Below are 17,063 nucleotides of genomic sequence, written 5' to 3'. Positions count from 1 at the left end.
GTGATGGTGATGAAAAGTTGAATCCAATTTTTGATTATGAAGAGATGCCAGAATGTCAGACAGAGTAACCAGTAACGGGGTGGAGACAAGATTAAAGGAGAGATAGGAAGTAAGTTATACACTGCAATGAAGGGATGTACTGCTTTACCTTTTGACTGAGGATCAACAGTCCAAATACAGGAGGCAGAACACTAAGGATGACAACGCCGTCAACTGAATTCAGTCTATTTACCTTTTCAAGGTTATGTTTGTTGTTGAAGACAGCAGAGCAGATGAAAGACGAGAGGAGGCCAGGATCTTTGAGTGTTACTTCTTCTTCTTCTTACTGGAAAAGCATCCTGTGGTGTTCTGGTCCTCCTCTGCTCTAGAACTCTCCAGTGTTCTAGATCCTGAACCAGAGAACCCGTTGGAGAGATGTCTCTGTAGAGGACCACCGATGGTCACCCTAATCTTACTGCTGCCGTTCTGACCCGAGACCGAGGAAGACTTCCTGGAACTTGGAGGTGAGAGGTGACTATCCATATAGGCACAGATGGAGGATGAGGAGGAGGAAGAGGAGGAGGAGGAGGAGAAAAAGTGGCTAGGGGGAGGAGATGGGAAGAGTTTGACTCGAGGACGAGGAGGAGGTGGTGGAGGAGGAGGGAGGTAAAGGGAAGAGCATGGGTTGAGGAGGAAGTGGAGGAGAGGGAGGTGAAGGGAAGAGTATGGGTTGAGGAGGAAGTGGAGGAGAGGGAGGTGAAGGGAAGAGTATGGGTTGAGGAGGAAGAGGAGGAGAGGGAGGTGAAGGGAAGAGCATGGGTTGAGGAGGAAGAGGAGGAGAGGGAGGTGAAGGGAAGAGTATGGGTTGAGGTGGAGGAGGTGGAGGAGAGGGAGGTGAAGGGAAGAGCATGGGTCGAGCAGGAGGAGGGGAGGGAGGAGAGGGAGGTGAAGGGAAGAGCATGGGTCGAGCAGGAGGAGGAGAGGGAGGTGAAGGGAAGAGCATGGGTCGAGCAGGAGGAGGAGAGGGAGGTGAAGGGAAGAGCATGGGTCGAGCACCAGGAGGTGGAGGAGAGGGAGATGAAGGGAAGAGCATGGGTCGAGCAGGAGGAGGTGGAGGCGTGTCGTGAAACTTGGATTCAATAATGAGTCCCTGTAGTTTATCGACCACCTCCACTAACAGGTTGAGAGCTAGAGCATTCTCATCCACGCTATCTGATATCAGCTGTGTGGCGGACACCATCTTCTGGCCCAGGTCACGGACATCACTACTGTTGTTCTCTATGCTGCTGGCTACAGCATGGACCGTACTCTTCAGCTCGTCCAAGCTAGGCTGCTCAGTCATGTCCAGAGAGCGGTCCCTGATAACTCCGTTCTGGGAGCATAGCCAACTCCGACGCCTGGTCATGGGGCTAGAGGGAGCCGTCCGAGCCCGTGGGCCACCACCACTACTACTACTACTACCAGGAGTTAGGATTTTACGCGGGTGGTCCCCCAAAGCGGAGTGACAGACAGGGGACTTAGTGATGGTCAGGCTGATGGTTGGGACGGGGCCCTTCCAGTGAGAGGGAGGGAAGGCATAGTCTTCCTTTCCTAGGTCGTAATTCCTGTTTTCTCCGTTCTGTTTGTCCTCAGGCGAGGTTTTATCTCCACAGGTGGACGAGGAAGACAGTCGTAGAGGTTAGAGATCAGAGGAGAAGATGGAAGAGAAAGAAAGCAGAAACATTCATGATCATTAACAAGAAGATCCAACCCAGCAGAAAGAAGTAACGAGGCACAGTGATGATGAGGACGAATCACACGTATTTAAAAATACTTCCTGGAAAGGAAAGTGATAGAAAAAGTAATGAAAGCGACAAGATGAAAATCTGAAGCATTACAATACACAAACAAGTATTGCAGTTGCTTCCTGTGTCCTCTCTGTCTTCTTACCATCTGTGTGTACAGGGCTGCAGACAGAGGGAGCAGAGCTGTTCAGGCCTCTCTCCCAGAGGTCTTCTGTCTGGCGACACAGCTTGCAGCTGCCTATCGAGTCATAGCGAGGACGGTGTCGTGACCCGATGGACTCGAAGCGGGGTAGAGGCCGGGACTGACCAGGGAGCAAGGGGGCCAGCAGGTCAGCAGAGGTATAACTGTCCCTGTGCTCCCCTGACCACGCTCTCCTCCCACGGACCAGTCTCTCGAGGGTGACCCGCCGCAGGCTGTCCCAACGACTACGGATAAACCCTCCACTGGCACTACCTCCTCGTCCACCGTTCTTATAAGTAGAGACAGAGTCTGGGTTTACATTAGGACTAGTACCCTAGTCAACAAGTTAACAGCCCCCAGGGATAAGCGAGAAGTCTTTAGGGAAGCTACGAGAGAGAGAGAGAGAGAGAGAGAGAGAGAGAGAGAGAGAGAGAGAGAGAGAGAGAGAGAGAGAGAGAGAGAGAGAGAGAGAGAGAGAGAGAGAGAGAGAGAGACAGAGAGAAGCTGCCACTACAGTTCATTCCAGATTATAGCATCTGGTTTGTCCTCAGAGTGACTACCAGACAGTATAAATAGAGATTGACTGTTTTGCATGTTCACGATACCTACGCCACAGAATATTCCCCATGAGAACGTAACTGTACCTACTGTGAGTCGTCATCAGTAACAAGAGTCTATTGCCTTACCTCCTCACGCCATTTGCAAATGAGAAGTTTCAGTTTGCAGCATTTGCAGTTGTAAATGAGAACTTTTTCTCAACTAGCCTACCTGGTTAAATAAAGGTGAAATAAATAAAAAATAAAAAATAAAAAACAGTAGTGTAATGTGTGAGTGTAACAGCATTGTGAGGTGGGATTGTAGAGTTCTAGTAGATGTATTTATTTACCAGAGGCTGTTTGTTCTTGACCAGACAGACGATCCTCATGGCCTCCTCGTTCTCCGGCAGGTCCTCAGGGAGAGGAGGGAGAACTGGCTCGTAGTCCGTCTGGGCCACCATGTCATGGGCTGAGAGGAGAGCCTGGGAGAGGAAGAACACAGGCAGTCAGCCAGCAAGTAGGCCAACTAGTCAGTCAGTCAGTCAGCCAGTTAGCCAGTTAGCCAGTTACCCAGTCAGCCAACCAGTCAGTCAGTCAGGCAGTCAGCCAGCAAGTAGGCCAACTAGTCAGTCAGTTAGTCAGTCAGTCAGTCAGTCAGTTAGCCAGTCAGTCAGCCAACCAGCCAGTCAGTTAGCCAGTCAGCCAGTCAGCCAGTTAGCCAGTCAGCCAGCCAACCAGCCAGTCAGTCAGCCAGTCAGTCAGTTAGCGAGTCAGTCAGTCAGCCAGTCAGTTAGCCAGTCAGCCAGTCAGTCAGTTAGCCAGTCAGCCAACCAGCCAGTTAGTCAGTCATTCAGTGAGTCAGTTAGCCAGTCAGCCAACCAGTCAGCCAGTCAGTCAGTCAGTCAACCAACCAGTCAGTCAGTCAGTCAGTCAGTCAGTCAGTCATCCAACCAATCAGCCAGTCAGTCAGTCAGTCATCCAACCAGTCAGTTAGCCAGTCAGTCAGTCAACCAACCAGTCAGTCAGTCAACCAACCAGCCAGCCAGTCAGTCAGTCAGTCAACCAACCAATCAGTTAGCAAGTCAGTCAGCTAACCAGTCAGTCAGCAAATCAGCCAACCAGTCAGTCAGCAAGTCAGCCAACCAGCCAGTTAGACAGTCAATCAATGAGTCAGTCAGCCAGTCAGTTAGCCAGTCAGCAAACCAGTCAGTCAGTCAGCAAGTCAGCCAACCAGTCAGTCAGTTAGCCAGTCAGTCAGCCAACCAGCCAGTCAGTCAGCAAACCAACCAGCCAGTCAGCAAGTCAGCCAACCAGTCAGATAGCCAGTCAGTCAGCCAACCAGCCAGTCAGTCAGCAAGTCAGCCAACCAGTCAGATAGCCAGTCAGCAAACCAACCAGCCAGTCAGCAAGTCAGCCAACCAGTCAGTCAGCCAACCAGTCAGTCAGTCAGTCAGTGAGTCAGTTAGCCAGTCAGTCAGTCAGTCAGCAAGTCAGCCAACTAGTCAGTCAGTCAGCAAGTCAGCCAACCAGTCAGATAGCCATCCAGTCAGTCAGTTAGCCAGTCAGTCAGTCAGTTAGCCAGTCAGTCAGTCAGCCAACCAGCCAGTCAGTCAGCCAGTCAGTCAGTTAGCGAGTCAGTCAGTCAGTCAGTCAGCCAGTCAGTCAGCCAGCCAGTCAGTCAGCCAGTCAGTCAGCCAACCAGCCAGTCAGTCAGCCAGTCAGTCAGTTAGCGAGTCAGTCAGCCAGTCAGTCAGCCAGCCAGTCAGTCAGTTAGCCAGTCAGTTAGCCAGTCAGTCAGTTAGCCAGTCAGTCAGCCAGTCAGTCAGCCAGCCAGTCAGTTAGCCAGTCAGTCAGCCAGTCAGTCAGTCAGTCAGTCAGCGAGTCAGTCAGTCAGTTAGCGAGTCAGCCAGTCAGTCAGTCAGTCAACAAGAGGAACACAGATAAACAGAGGGAAGTCCTATAGCCTCTTTCACAATACTAAGCCAAGCTAAACTGAGCCGAGCTGTACTTCACTGGCCATTTTACGCATCTACAATAGTTTATTGAAAGGAAAATAATCAAGACAGCACACTAACGCTCGTGTTAGCACGCTAATGTTCGGGTTAGTACGCTAATGTTCAGGTTAGCACGCTAATGTTCAGGTTAGCACGCGAATGTTTGGGTTAGCACGCTAATGTTCGGGTTAGCACGCTAGTGTTCGGGTTAGTATGCTAATGTTCAAGTTAGTACGCTAATGTTCGGGTTAGCACGCTAATGTTCAGGTTAGCATGCTAATGTTCGGGTTAGCACGCTAATGTTCGGGTTAGCACGCTAGTGTTCGGGTTAGTATGCTAATGTTCAAGTTAGTACGCTAATGTTCGGGTTAGCACGCTAATGTTCGGGTTAGCACGCTAGTGTTCGGGTTAGCACGCTAGTGTTCGGGTTAGCACGCTAGTGTTCGGGTTAGCACGCTAGTGTTCGGGTTAGCACGCTAATGTTCGGGTTAGCACGCTAGTGTTCGGGTTAGTACCCTAATGTTCGGGTTAGTACGCTAATGTTCGGGTTAGCACGCTAATGTTCGGGTTAGCACGCTAATGTTTGGGTTAGCACGCTAATGTTCGGGTTAGCACGCTAATGTTTGGGTTAGCACGCTAATGTTCGGGTTAGCACGCTAGTGGGAAAAGGCCACACGTAGTCTAATCTGTTCTGACAGTAAAGACCCAACAGTCTGAATAAGGTGAATGAAAGCTCCCACAGCTTACCTGTAGATGGGGGGATTTCAGTAGACTATAGAGCTGTCTGGCCTCTGGGGATGGGGCCGGTACTGCTCTGATGTTGGACAGGATCTGTTAAACAGGCATACAAACAATCCCCAGACCAATACCATTAGCTGTCATTCATAGGGTGGTGGGCTGCACAGTTAGACCAAGTCATCTAGTTCTCTGTCGGGTAGTGGGTGTACGTCCTAAATGCTACCCTATTCCCTATATAGTGCACTACTTCTGACCAGAGCCCTTTAGGCCCTGGTAAAAAAAAAGAAGGGCACTATATATATATATATATATATATGGAAAAGGGTGCCATTTCAGACGCTTCCCTAAGAGTCTAGTGTACTGACCTCGTGAGAGAGACCAGAGACATAGGGCAGGTAGGGACTGGGTGGAAACCTTCTGAACTTCTGCAGACACTCGTAGACCTGTAGAGAGAACAGACATGCAATACAATGCATCTTTACCTGTTCATTATACAGAGACAAAACAAGACAGATAGGCACTAGGTATGGCGTTAAACAGGGTTGGCGTAGCGACTACTGTAGAAAACACCAAGATAACATTAAAGAGGGCTAGCGTAGCGACTACTGTAGAAAACACCAATATATCATTAAAGAGGGCTAGCGTAGCGACTACTGTAGAAAACACCAATATAACATTACAGAGGGCTAGCGTAGCGACTACTGTAGAAAACACCAATATATCATTAAAGAGGGCTAGCGTAGCGACTACTGTAGAAAACACCAAGATAACATTAAAGAGGGCTAGCGTAGCGACTACTGTAGAAAACACCAAGATAACATTAAAGAGGGCTAGCGTAGCGACTACTGTAGAAAACACCAAGATAACATTAAAGAGGGCTAGCGTAGCGACTACTGTAGAAAACACCAAGATAACATTAAAGAGGGCTAGCGTAGCGACTACTGTAGAAAACACCAATATAACATTACAGAGGGCTAGCGTAGCGACAACTGTAGAAAACACCAATATATCATTAAAGAGGGCTAGCGTAGCGACTACTGTAGAAAACACCAATATATCATTACAGAGGGCTAGCGTACCGACTACTGTAGAAAACACCAATATAACATTAAAGAGGGCTAGCGTAGCGACAACTGTAGAAAACACCAATATAACATTAAAGAGGGCTAGCGTAGCGACTACTGTAGAAAACACCAATATAACATTAAAGAGGGCTAGCGTAGCGACTACTGTAGAAAACACCAAGATAACATTAAAGAGGGCTAGCGTAGCGACTACTGTAGAAAACACCAATATATCATTACAGAGGGCTAGCGTAGCGACTACTGTAGAAAACACCAATATAACATTAAAGAGGGCTAGCGTAGCGACTACTGTAGAAAACACCAATATATCATTAAAGAGGGCTAGCGTACCGACAACTGTAGAAAACACCAAGATAACATTAAAGAGGGCTAGCGTAGCGACAACTGTAGAAAACACCAATATAACATTAAAGAGGGCTAGCGTAGCGACTACTGTAGAAAACACCAATATAACATTAAAGAGGGCTAGCGTAGCGACTACTGTAGAAAACACCAATATATCATTAAAGAGGGCTAGCGTAGCGACAACTGTAGAAAACACCAATATATCATTAAAGAGGGCTAGCGTAGCGACTACTGTAGAAAACACCAAGATAACATTAAAGAGGGCTAGCGTAGCGACTACTGTAGAAAACACCAAGATAACATTAAAGAGGGCTAGCGTAGCGACTACTGTAGAAAACACCAATATAACATTACAGAGGGCTAGCGTAGCGACAACTGTAGAAAACACCAATATATCATTAAAGAGGGCTAGCGTAGCGACTACTGTAGAAAACACCAATATATCATTAAAGAGGGCTAGCGTACCGACAACTGTAGAAAACACCAAGATAACATTAAAGAGGGCTAGCGTAGCGACTACTGTAGAAAACACCAATATAACATTAAAGAGGGCTAGCGTAGCGACTACTGTAGAAAACACCAATATAACATTAAAGAGGGCTAGCGTAGCGACTACTGTAGAAAACACCAATATAACATTACAGAGGGCTAGCGTAGCGACTACTGTAGAAAACACCAATATATCATTAAAGAGGGCTAGCGTAGCGACAACTGTAGAAAACACCAATATAACATTAAAGAGGGCTAGCGTAGCGACTACTGTAGAAAACACCAAGATAACATTAAAGAGGGCTAGCGTAGCGACTACTGTAGAAAACACCAAGATAACATTAAAGAGGGCTAGCGTAGCGACTACTGTAGAAAACACCAAGATAACATTAAAGAGGGCTAGCGTAGCGACTACTGTAGAAAACACCAAGATAACATTAAAGAGGGCTAGCGTAGCACTACTGTAGAAAACACCAAGATAACATTAAAGAGGGCTAGCGTAGCGACTACTGTAGAAAACACCAAGATAACATTAAAGAGGGCTAGCGTAGCGACTACTGTAGAAAACACCAAGATAACATTAAAGAGGGCTAGCGTAGCGACTACTGTAGAAAACACCAATATATCATTAAAGAGGGCTAGCGTAGCGACAACTGTAGAAAACACCAAGATAACATTAAAGAGGGCTAGCGTAGCGACTACTGTAGAAAACACCAATATAACATTAAAAAAGAGGGCTAGCGTAGCGAATACTGTAGAAAACACCAATATAACATTAAAGAGGGCTAGCGTAGCGACTACTGTAGAAAACACCAATATATCATTAAAGAGGGCTAGCGTAGCGACTAAGATAACATTAAAGAGGGCTAGCGTAGCGACTAAGATAACAAGCATTAGATACACATCATTCTTGCAGAGTGCTAGCGACTAACCGCAAGAGCTGCTAACATGTACCATGTCACTATCACGTATGTCTGTATTAAAAAAGTATGGATTCAAATTTATGGATTATTAGGTAAAATTATTATTAAAATGATGGTTGATAAGAAGCTAACTAACACTTAGAGATGTCATTATGGTAGTATTATATGCAGAAGGATTAACAAGATGCATGACCAAAATCTGGGTGATGTATGTTTGGCTCATAAAGGGTTGGATTAATGGTCAGATGACAGACTGTATAAAAAAATAAAAATAAAGATGATAGATTTTTTTTAGCAGAGACTGTATAAAAATACAGATTTCAGACCTTGAGTAGAGACAGTAGCCAGGGGGCACTGAGGAGGCTGTAGAGGACTTCAGACCCACTGATGTCACTGTGGATAGCCAGCCTCACCTCCTCTACCACACTGGACAGCATCTCTGGGGGGAGAGAGATTGAGATAAAGACATACAGCAATTTATATTGAGATACGAAACAGAGACAGGCAAAGACAGAGACAGGGACTGGAAGAGAGACAGGCAGAGGCAGGGACGGAGACAGGGACTGGAATAGCGACAGGGACAGACAGACAGAGACAGGGACGGAGACAGAGATAGGGTCCGGAACAGAGACAGAGGAAGGGACAGAGACATGGACAGGCGGAGACAGGGACAGAGACATGGACAGGCGGAGACAGGGACAGAGACAGGGACAGGCGGAGACAGGGGCAGAGACATGGACAGGCGGAGACAGGGGCAGAGACATGGACAGGCGGAGACAGGGACAGAGACAGGGACAGGCGGAGACAGGGGCAGAGACATGGACAGGCGGAGACAGGGGCAGACACATGGACAGGCTGAGACAGGGACAGAGACATGGACAGGCGGAGACAGGGGCAGAGACATGGACAGGCGGAGACAGGGACAGAGACATGGACAGGCGGAGACAGGGGCAGAGACAGGGACAGAGACAGGGACAGGCGGAGACAGGGGCAGAGACATGGACAGGTGGAGACAGGGACAGAGACAGGGACAGGCGGAGACAGGGGCAGAGACAGGGACAGAGACAGGGACAGGCGGAGACAGGGGCAGAGACAGGGACAGAGACAGGGACAGGCGGAGACAGGGGCAGAGACAGGGACAGGCGGAGACAGGGGCAGAGACATGGACAGGCGGAGACAGGGACAGAGACAGGGACAGGAAATGAGACAGAGACAGGGACTGGAACAGAGACAGGCAGAGACAGGGACCGGACAGAGACAGGGACCGGAACAGAGATAAAGATAGGCAGAAACAGAGACAGGCAGAGACAGGGACTGGAACGGAGACAGGGATGTAGTCAGCCAGAAGAAGAGACAGAGACAGGGATGAGAGACAGGGAATGGAACAGAGACAGGGACAGAGACAGAATGAAGAAGAGACAGGGACATAGACCTAAACAGAAACAGAGACAGGGACAGACAAACCCAAAAGAAGAGACAGGGACAGAGACAGGGATGAGAGAGAAGGACAGGGAACGGAACAGAGACCTAAACAGGGACAGAGAAAGCCAGAAGAAGAGACAGGGACAGAGAAAGGGACCTGAACAGAGACAGGGACAGACAGGGATAGAGACAGAATGAAGAAGAGACAGGGACAGAGGCCTAAACAGAGACAGAGACAGGGACAGAGAATGCCAGAAGAAGAGACAGGGACAAAGACAGGGACCTGTACAGAGACAGGGACACAGTCAGCCAGAAGAAGATACAGGGACAGAGACACAGACAGGGATGAGAGACAAGGACAGGGAACGGAACAGGAACAGAGAGAGGGAAAGAGACAGAATGAAGAAGAGACAGGGACAGAGACCTAAACAGAGACAGGGATAGGGAAAGACAGGCAGAAGAAGAGACAGAGACATGGAGAGACAAACAGGACAGGCAGAGACGATCAGAGACAATTAACCCTATACTCATTAAAACCTCAGCACTATACAAACTAACCCTGCACCCATTAAAACCTCCCTACCAACTAACTAACCCTGCACCCATTAAAACCTCACCAATATACTAACTAAGCCTATACCCATTAAAACCTCACCACTATACCAACTAACCCTACACCCATTAAAACCTCACCACTATACCAACTAACCCTACACCCATTAAAACCTCACCACTATACCAACCAACCCTACACCCATTAAAACCTCACCACTATACCAACTAACCCTACACCCATTAAAACCTCACCACTATACCAACTAACCCTGCACCCATTAAAACCTCACCACTATACCAACTAACCCTGCACCCATTAAAACCTCACCACTATACCAACTAACCCTACACCCATTAAAACCTCACTACCAACTAACCCTAGACCCATTAAAACCTCACCACTATACCAACTAACCCTACACCCATTAAAACCTCACCACTATACCAACTAACCCTACACCCATTAAAACCTCCCTACCAACTAACTAACCCTACACCCATTAAAACCTCCCTACCAACTAACCCTAAACCCATTTAAACCTCCCTACCAACTAACCCTACACCCATTAAAACATCACCACTATACCAACTAACCCTACACCCATTAAAACATCACCACTATACCAACTAACCCTGTACCCATTAAAACCTCAGCACTATACCAACTAACCCTACACCCATTAAAACCTCCCTACCAACTAACTAACCCTACACCCATTAAAACCTCACCACTATACCAACTAACCCTACACCCATTAAAACCTCAGCACTATACCAACTAACTCTACACCCATTAAAACCTTACCACTATACCAACTAACCCTACACCCATTAAAACCTCACCACTATACCAACTAACCCTATACCAATTAAAACCTCACCACTATACCAACTAACCCTACACCCATTAAAACCTCACCACTATACCAACTAACCCTACACCCATTAAAACCTCCCCCCTATACCAACTAACCCTACACCCATTAAAACCTCACCACTATAACAACTAACCCTACACCCATTAAAACCTCCCTACCAACTAACCCTACACCCATTAAAACCTCACCACTATAACAACTAACCCTACACCCATTAAAACCTCCACTATACCAACTAACTAACCCTACACCGAATAAAACCTCACTACCAACTAACCCTGCACCCATTAAAACCTCACCACTATACCAACTAACCCTGCACCCATTAAAACCTCACCACTATACCAACTAACCCTACACCCATTAAAACCTCACTACCAACTAACCCTACACCCATTAAAACCTCCCTACCAAGTAACTCTACACCCATTAAAACCTCACCACTATGCCAACTAACCCTACACCCATTAAAACCTCACCACTATACCAACTAACCCTATACCCATTAAAACCTCACCACTATACCAACTAACCCTACACCCATTAAAACCTCACCACTATACCAACCAACCCTACACCCATTAAAACCTCACCACTATACCAACTAACCCTGCACCCATTAAAACCTCACCACTATACCAACTAACCCTACACCCATTAAAACCTCACTACCAACTAACCCTAGACCCATTAAAACCTCACCACTATACCAACTAACCCTACACCCATTAAAACATCACCACTATACCAACTAACCCTACACCCATTAAAACCTCACCACTATACCAACTAACCCTACACCCATTAAAACCTCCCTACCAACAAACCCTAAACCCATTTAAACCTCCCTACCAACTAACCCTACACCCATTAAAACCTCAGCACTATACCAACTAACCCTACACCCATTAAAACATCACCACTATACCAACTAACCCTACACCCATTAAAACCTCACCACTAACCCTACACCCATTAAAACCTCACCACTATACCAACTAACCCTACACCCATTAAAACATCACCACTATACCAACTAACCCTGTACTCATTAAAACCTCAGCACTATACCAACTAACCCTACACCCATTAAAACCTCCCTACCAACTAACTAACCCTACACCCATTAAAACTTCACCACTATACCAACTAACCCTACACCCATGAAAACCTCACCACTATACCAACTAACCCTATACCCATTAAAACCTCACCACTATACCAACTAACCCTCAATACCACACCCTACACCTTCATACCTACACCCATTAAAACCTCACTACCAACTAACCCTACACCCATTAAAACCTCCCTACCAACTAACTCTACACCCATTAAAACCTCACCACTATGCCAACTAACCCTACACCCATTAAAACCTCCTTACCAACTAACTCTACACCCATTAAAACCTCACCACTATAGCAACTAACCCTACACCCATTAAAACCTCACCACTATACCAACTAACCCTACACCCATTAAAACATCACCACTATACCAACTAACCCTACACCCATTAAAACCTCACCACTATAACAATTAACCCTACACCCATTAAAACATCACCACTATACCAACTAACTCTAGACCCATTAAAACCTCACTACCAACTAACCCTATACCCATTAAAACCTCAGCACTATACCAACTAACCCTACACCCATTAAAACCTCCCTACCAACTAACTAACCCTACACCCATTAAAACCTCACTACCAACTAACCCTATACCCATTAAAACCTCACCACTATACCAACTAACCCTGCACCCATTAAAACCTCACTACTATACCAACTAACCACCTAGGTATTTGTAGTTGTCCACATTTTCTAAGTCAGAACCGTCCAGAGTAGTGATGCTAGTCGGGCGGGCTGGTGCGGGCAGAGAGACAGACACCTGGCTGGGTCACTAGAGAGACACCTGGCTGGGTCACTAGAGACACCTGGCTGGGTCACTAGACAGACACCTGGCTGGGTCACTAGACAGACACCTGGCTGGGTCACTAAACAGACACCTGGCTGGGTCACTAGACAGACACCTGGCTGGGTCACTAGACAGACACCTGGCTGGGTCACTAAACAGACACCTGGCTGGGTCACTAGACAGACACCTGGCTGGGTCACTAAACAGACACCTGGCTGGGTCACTAGACAGACACCTGGCTGGGTCACTAGACAGGCACCTGGCTGGGTCACTAGAGAGACACCTGGCTGGGTCACTAGAGAGACACCTGGCTGGGTCACTAGACAGACACCTGGCTGGGTCACTAGAGAGACACCTGGCTGGGTCACTAGAGACACCTGGCTGGGTCACTAGACAGACACCTGGCTGGGTCAGTAAACAGACACCTGGCTGGGTCACTAGAGAGACACCTGGCTGGGTCACTAGAGAGGCACCTGTCTGGGTCACTAGAGAGACACCTGGCTGGGTCACTAGAGAGACACCTGGCTGGGTCACTAGACAGACACCTGGCTGGGTCACTAGACAGACACCTGGCTGGGTCACTAGAGAGACACCTGGCTGGGTCACTAGAGAGGCACCTGGCTGGGTCACTAGAGAGACACCTGGCTGGGTCACTAGAGAGACACCTGGCTGGGTCACTAGACAGACACCTGGCTGGGTCACTAGAGAGACACCTGGCTGGGTCACTAGACAGACACCTGGCTGGGTCACTAGAGAGGCACCTGGCTGGGTCACTAGACAGACACCTGGCTGGGTCACTAGAGAGACACCTGGCTGGGTCACTAGACAGACACCTGGCTGGGTCACTAGAGAGACACCTGGCTGGGTCACTAGACAGACACCTGGCTGGGTCACTAGAGACACACCTGGCTGGGTCACTAGACAGACACCTGGCTGGGTCACTAGACAGACACCTGGCTGGGTCACTGATCTGGCCACATTAAAATCCATTACACCATACACTAAAATATGTTATAATGTATACCGCAACTTAATTTTTTTTACTTAAACTGATTACTAGCTTTATTGATTTAATTGATTTAAAAAAAAAATTCATGTATGAAGACGACTCCACTAGATATGAACTAAACGATAGGATGTGCAAACATATTGATCTGGTCAACTGTCCGTGTGCTACAATAGAGGATGTAGCTAACCTTTACTAATACTCACAATGTTGTTCCTGTAACCTTTTATTTTTACCCTCACTAATCATCACACATCCGGGTTGAACTAACCCCACCCACACACACACACACACACACACACACACACACACACACACACACACACACACACACACACACACACACACCAACACAAAGCCATGGAAGATTTAAAAATAAACCCCAGAACTAGGAGCACCCAGGGTTAGAGTTAGGAGCATCCAGGGTTAGAGTTAGGAGCATCCAGGGTTAGGAGCATCCAGGGTTAGGGTTAGGAGCATCCAGGGTTAGGAGCATCCAGGGTTAGGGTTAGGAGCATCCAGGGTTAGAGTTAGGAGCATCCAGGATTAGAGTTAGGAGCATCCAGAGTTAGGGTTAGGAGCATCCAGGGTTAGGGTTAGGAGCATCCAGGGTAAGGAGCATCCAGGGTTAGGAGCATCCAGGGTTAGGGTTAGGAGCATCCAGGGTTAGGAGCATCCAGGGTTAGGGTTAGGAGCATCCAGGGTTAGGAGCATCCAGGGTTAGAGTTAGGAGCATCCAGGATTAGGGTTAGGAGCATCCAGGGTTAGGGTTAGGAGCATCCAGGGTTAGGGTTAGGAGCATCCAGGGTTAGAGTTAGGAGCATCCAGGGTTAGAGTTAGGAGCATCCAGGTTTAGGGTTAGGAGCATCCAGGGTTAGAGTTAGGAGCATCCAGGTTTAGGAGCATCCAGGGTTAGGGTTAGGAGCATCCAGGGTTAGAGTTAGGAGCATCCAGGGTTAGAGTTAGGAGCATCCAGGGTTAGGGTTAGGAGCATCCAGGGTTAGGAGCATCCAGGGTTAGAGTTAGGAGCATCCAGGGTTAGAGTTAGGAGCATCCAGGATTAGGGTTAGGAGCATCCAGGGTTAGGGTTAGGAGCATCCAGGGTTAGAGTTAGGAGCATCCAGGATTAGGGTTAGGAGCATCCAGGGTTAGGGTTAGGAGCATCCAGGGTTAGAGTTAGGAGCATCCAGGATTAGGGTTAGGAGCATCCAGGGTTAGGGTTAGGAGCATCCAGGGTTAGAGTTAGGAGCATCCAGGATTAGAGTTAGGAGCATCCAGGGTTAGGGTTAGGAGCATCCAGGGTTAGGGTTAGGAGCATCCAGGGTTAGGGTTAGGAGCATCCAGGGTTAGGGTTAGGAGCATCCAGGGTTAGAGTTAGGAGCATCCAGGATTAGGGTTAGGAGCATCCAGGGTTAGGGTTAGGAGCATCCAGGGTTAGAGTTAGGAGCATCCAGGGTTAGAGTTAGGAGCATCCAGGGTTAGGGTTAGGAGCATCCAGGGTTAGGAGCATCCAGGGTTAGAGTTAGGAGCATCCAGGGTTAGGAGCATCCAGGGTTAGGGTTAGGAGCATCCAGGGTTAGGGTTAGGAGCATCCAGGGTTAGAGTTAGGAGCATCCAGGGTTAGAGTTAGGAGCATCCAGGGTTAGAGTTAGGAGCATCCAGGGTTAGAGTTAGGAGCATCCAGGGTTAGAGTTAGGAGCATCCAGGGTTAGAGTTAGGAGCATCCAGGGTTAGGGTTAACTTCCATTGACATTGGTGATCTGTTCTAAAAGTAAACATATGGATGAAGTCAGGGATTAAATGCTAAAGCAAAACAAACGTCAGATAGTTGTATCATACTGTGATTAAAGTCCTTGTACGAGGTCGGATGGTAGATTGTACTGTGCTTTCTTAAAACGAATAGCTATTGTTTTGAGTACAAAGGAAAACTACAATTTAATAATGGCTCGAGGAGTGGAACAAAATGACTAGATTGGATTGTATTTATGTGATCAGTTGTATGATTGTTATAGCTAAATTCATCCAAATAGTTGACTCTCTCTGATACAGGCAAGCCATCACTGACAACAACCTTAAACAATCAATGTTTACAAAAGTAAAAAAAAAAATTAAACCTTACCTTCTCAGATACTTCCTTGATCCTTCACACCTGACCTCGTGAAACAGGTCTCTTCGGGTGAAACAGGTCTCTTCGGGTGAAACAGGTCTCTTCAGGTGAAACAGGTCTCTTAGGTGAAACAGGTCTCTTCAGGTGAAACAGGTCTCTTCAGTGAAACAGGTCTCTTCGGGTGAAACAGGTCTCTTAGGTGAAACAGGTCTCTTAGGTGAAACAGGTCTCTTAGGTGAAACAGGTCTCTTCAGGTGAAACAGGTCTCTTCAGGTGAAACAGGTCTCTTAGGTGAAACAGGTCTCTTCAGTGAAACAGGTCTCTTAGGTGAAACAGGTCTCTTCGGGTGAAACAGGTCTCTTCAGTGAAACAGGTCTCTTCAGTGAAACAGGTCTCTTCAGTGAAACAGGTCTCTTCTGGTGAAACAGGTCTCTTCGGGTGAAACAGGTCTCTTCAGTGAAACAGGTCTCTTCAGTGAAACAGGTCTCTTCAGTGTAAGGCAGCTATCCAGTGACGATCACCTTATATTTTAGGTGATGTTTCAGAACACAGTACACAGCCCCAGTGACAACATGTCTGTGGCTTTACAACAAAGCGTTCCTGGGGAAAGCAGACTGTAATCCCTCTCTATCCCAGTTAATCTCTGAGCCAGCAGCAGAGAGTATGAACAGAGCTCTCTCTTCTCTATCTCCCCCCTCTCTCCTCCCCCCTCTTTTCCCCTCCCCCTCTCTCCTCTCCTCCCCTTCTCCTCCCCCTCTCTCCTCTCCTCCCCCCTCTTTTCCCCTCCCCCTCTCTCCTCCCCCTCCCCCTCTCTCCTCTCCTCCCCTTCTCCTCCCCCTCTCTCCTCTCCTCTCCTCCCCCTCTCTCCTCTCCTCTCCTCCCCCTCTCTCCTCTCCTCTCCTCCCCCTCTCTCCTCTCCTCTCCTCCCCTCTCTCCTCTCCTCCCCCTCTCTCCTGTCCTTTCCTCCCCCTCTCTCCTCTCCTCTCCTCCCCTCTCTCCTCTCCTCCCCCTCTCTCCTCTCCTCTCCTCCCCCCCTCTCTCAGGGAGTAGAGCACTCTTCACTGGCGGTCCTGAGCTGGCACACAAAGCTTCTTAACTCTTTCTGCTTTTAGCCC

At 47.8% G+C, this 17,063-nt stretch overlaps 1 protein-coding gene across 3 annotated transcripts in view; it reads right to left on the bottom strand.

Moving 5' to 3' along the window:
- LOC106582575 (MAGUK p55 subfamily member 4) overlaps window positions 1-16,593 on the bottom strand; it is a 43,599-nt gene extending 27,006 nt beyond the window's left edge. For 2 of the 3 annotated variants that reach the window (XM_045712936.1, XM_045712937.1), the window contains exons 1-4: window positions 8,381-8,711; window positions 5,578-5,655; window positions 5,222-5,305; window positions 2,831-2,962 (exon numbers count right to left, since the gene is read on the bottom strand). In XM_045712936.1, the coding sequence (XP_045568892.1) occupies window positions 2,831-2,962; window positions 5,222-5,305; window positions 5,578-5,655; window positions 8,381-8,491 (405 nt within the window). In that variant the 5' untranslated portion in view covers window positions 8,492-8,711. Of the gene's footprint in view, window positions 1-2,830; window positions 2,963-5,221; window positions 5,306-5,577; window positions 5,656-8,380; window positions 8,712-15,960 lie in introns of those variants that run through there. The other variant, XM_045712938.1, reaches the window with a different exon arrangement.
- Between the last annotated feature and the right edge of the window lie 470 nt (window positions 16,594-17,063).

Source organism: Salmo salar, unplaced genomic scaffold (assembly GCF_905237065.1).
Source record: "Salmo salar unplaced genomic scaffold, Ssal_v3.1, whole genome shotgun sequence".
Lineage (NCBI taxonomy): Eukaryota > Metazoa > Chordata > Actinopteri > Salmoniformes > Salmonidae > Salmo > Salmo salar.
The sequence above is the reverse complement of the archived record's forward strand: the minus strand, read 5'-3'. Positions and strand labels throughout refer to the sequence as shown.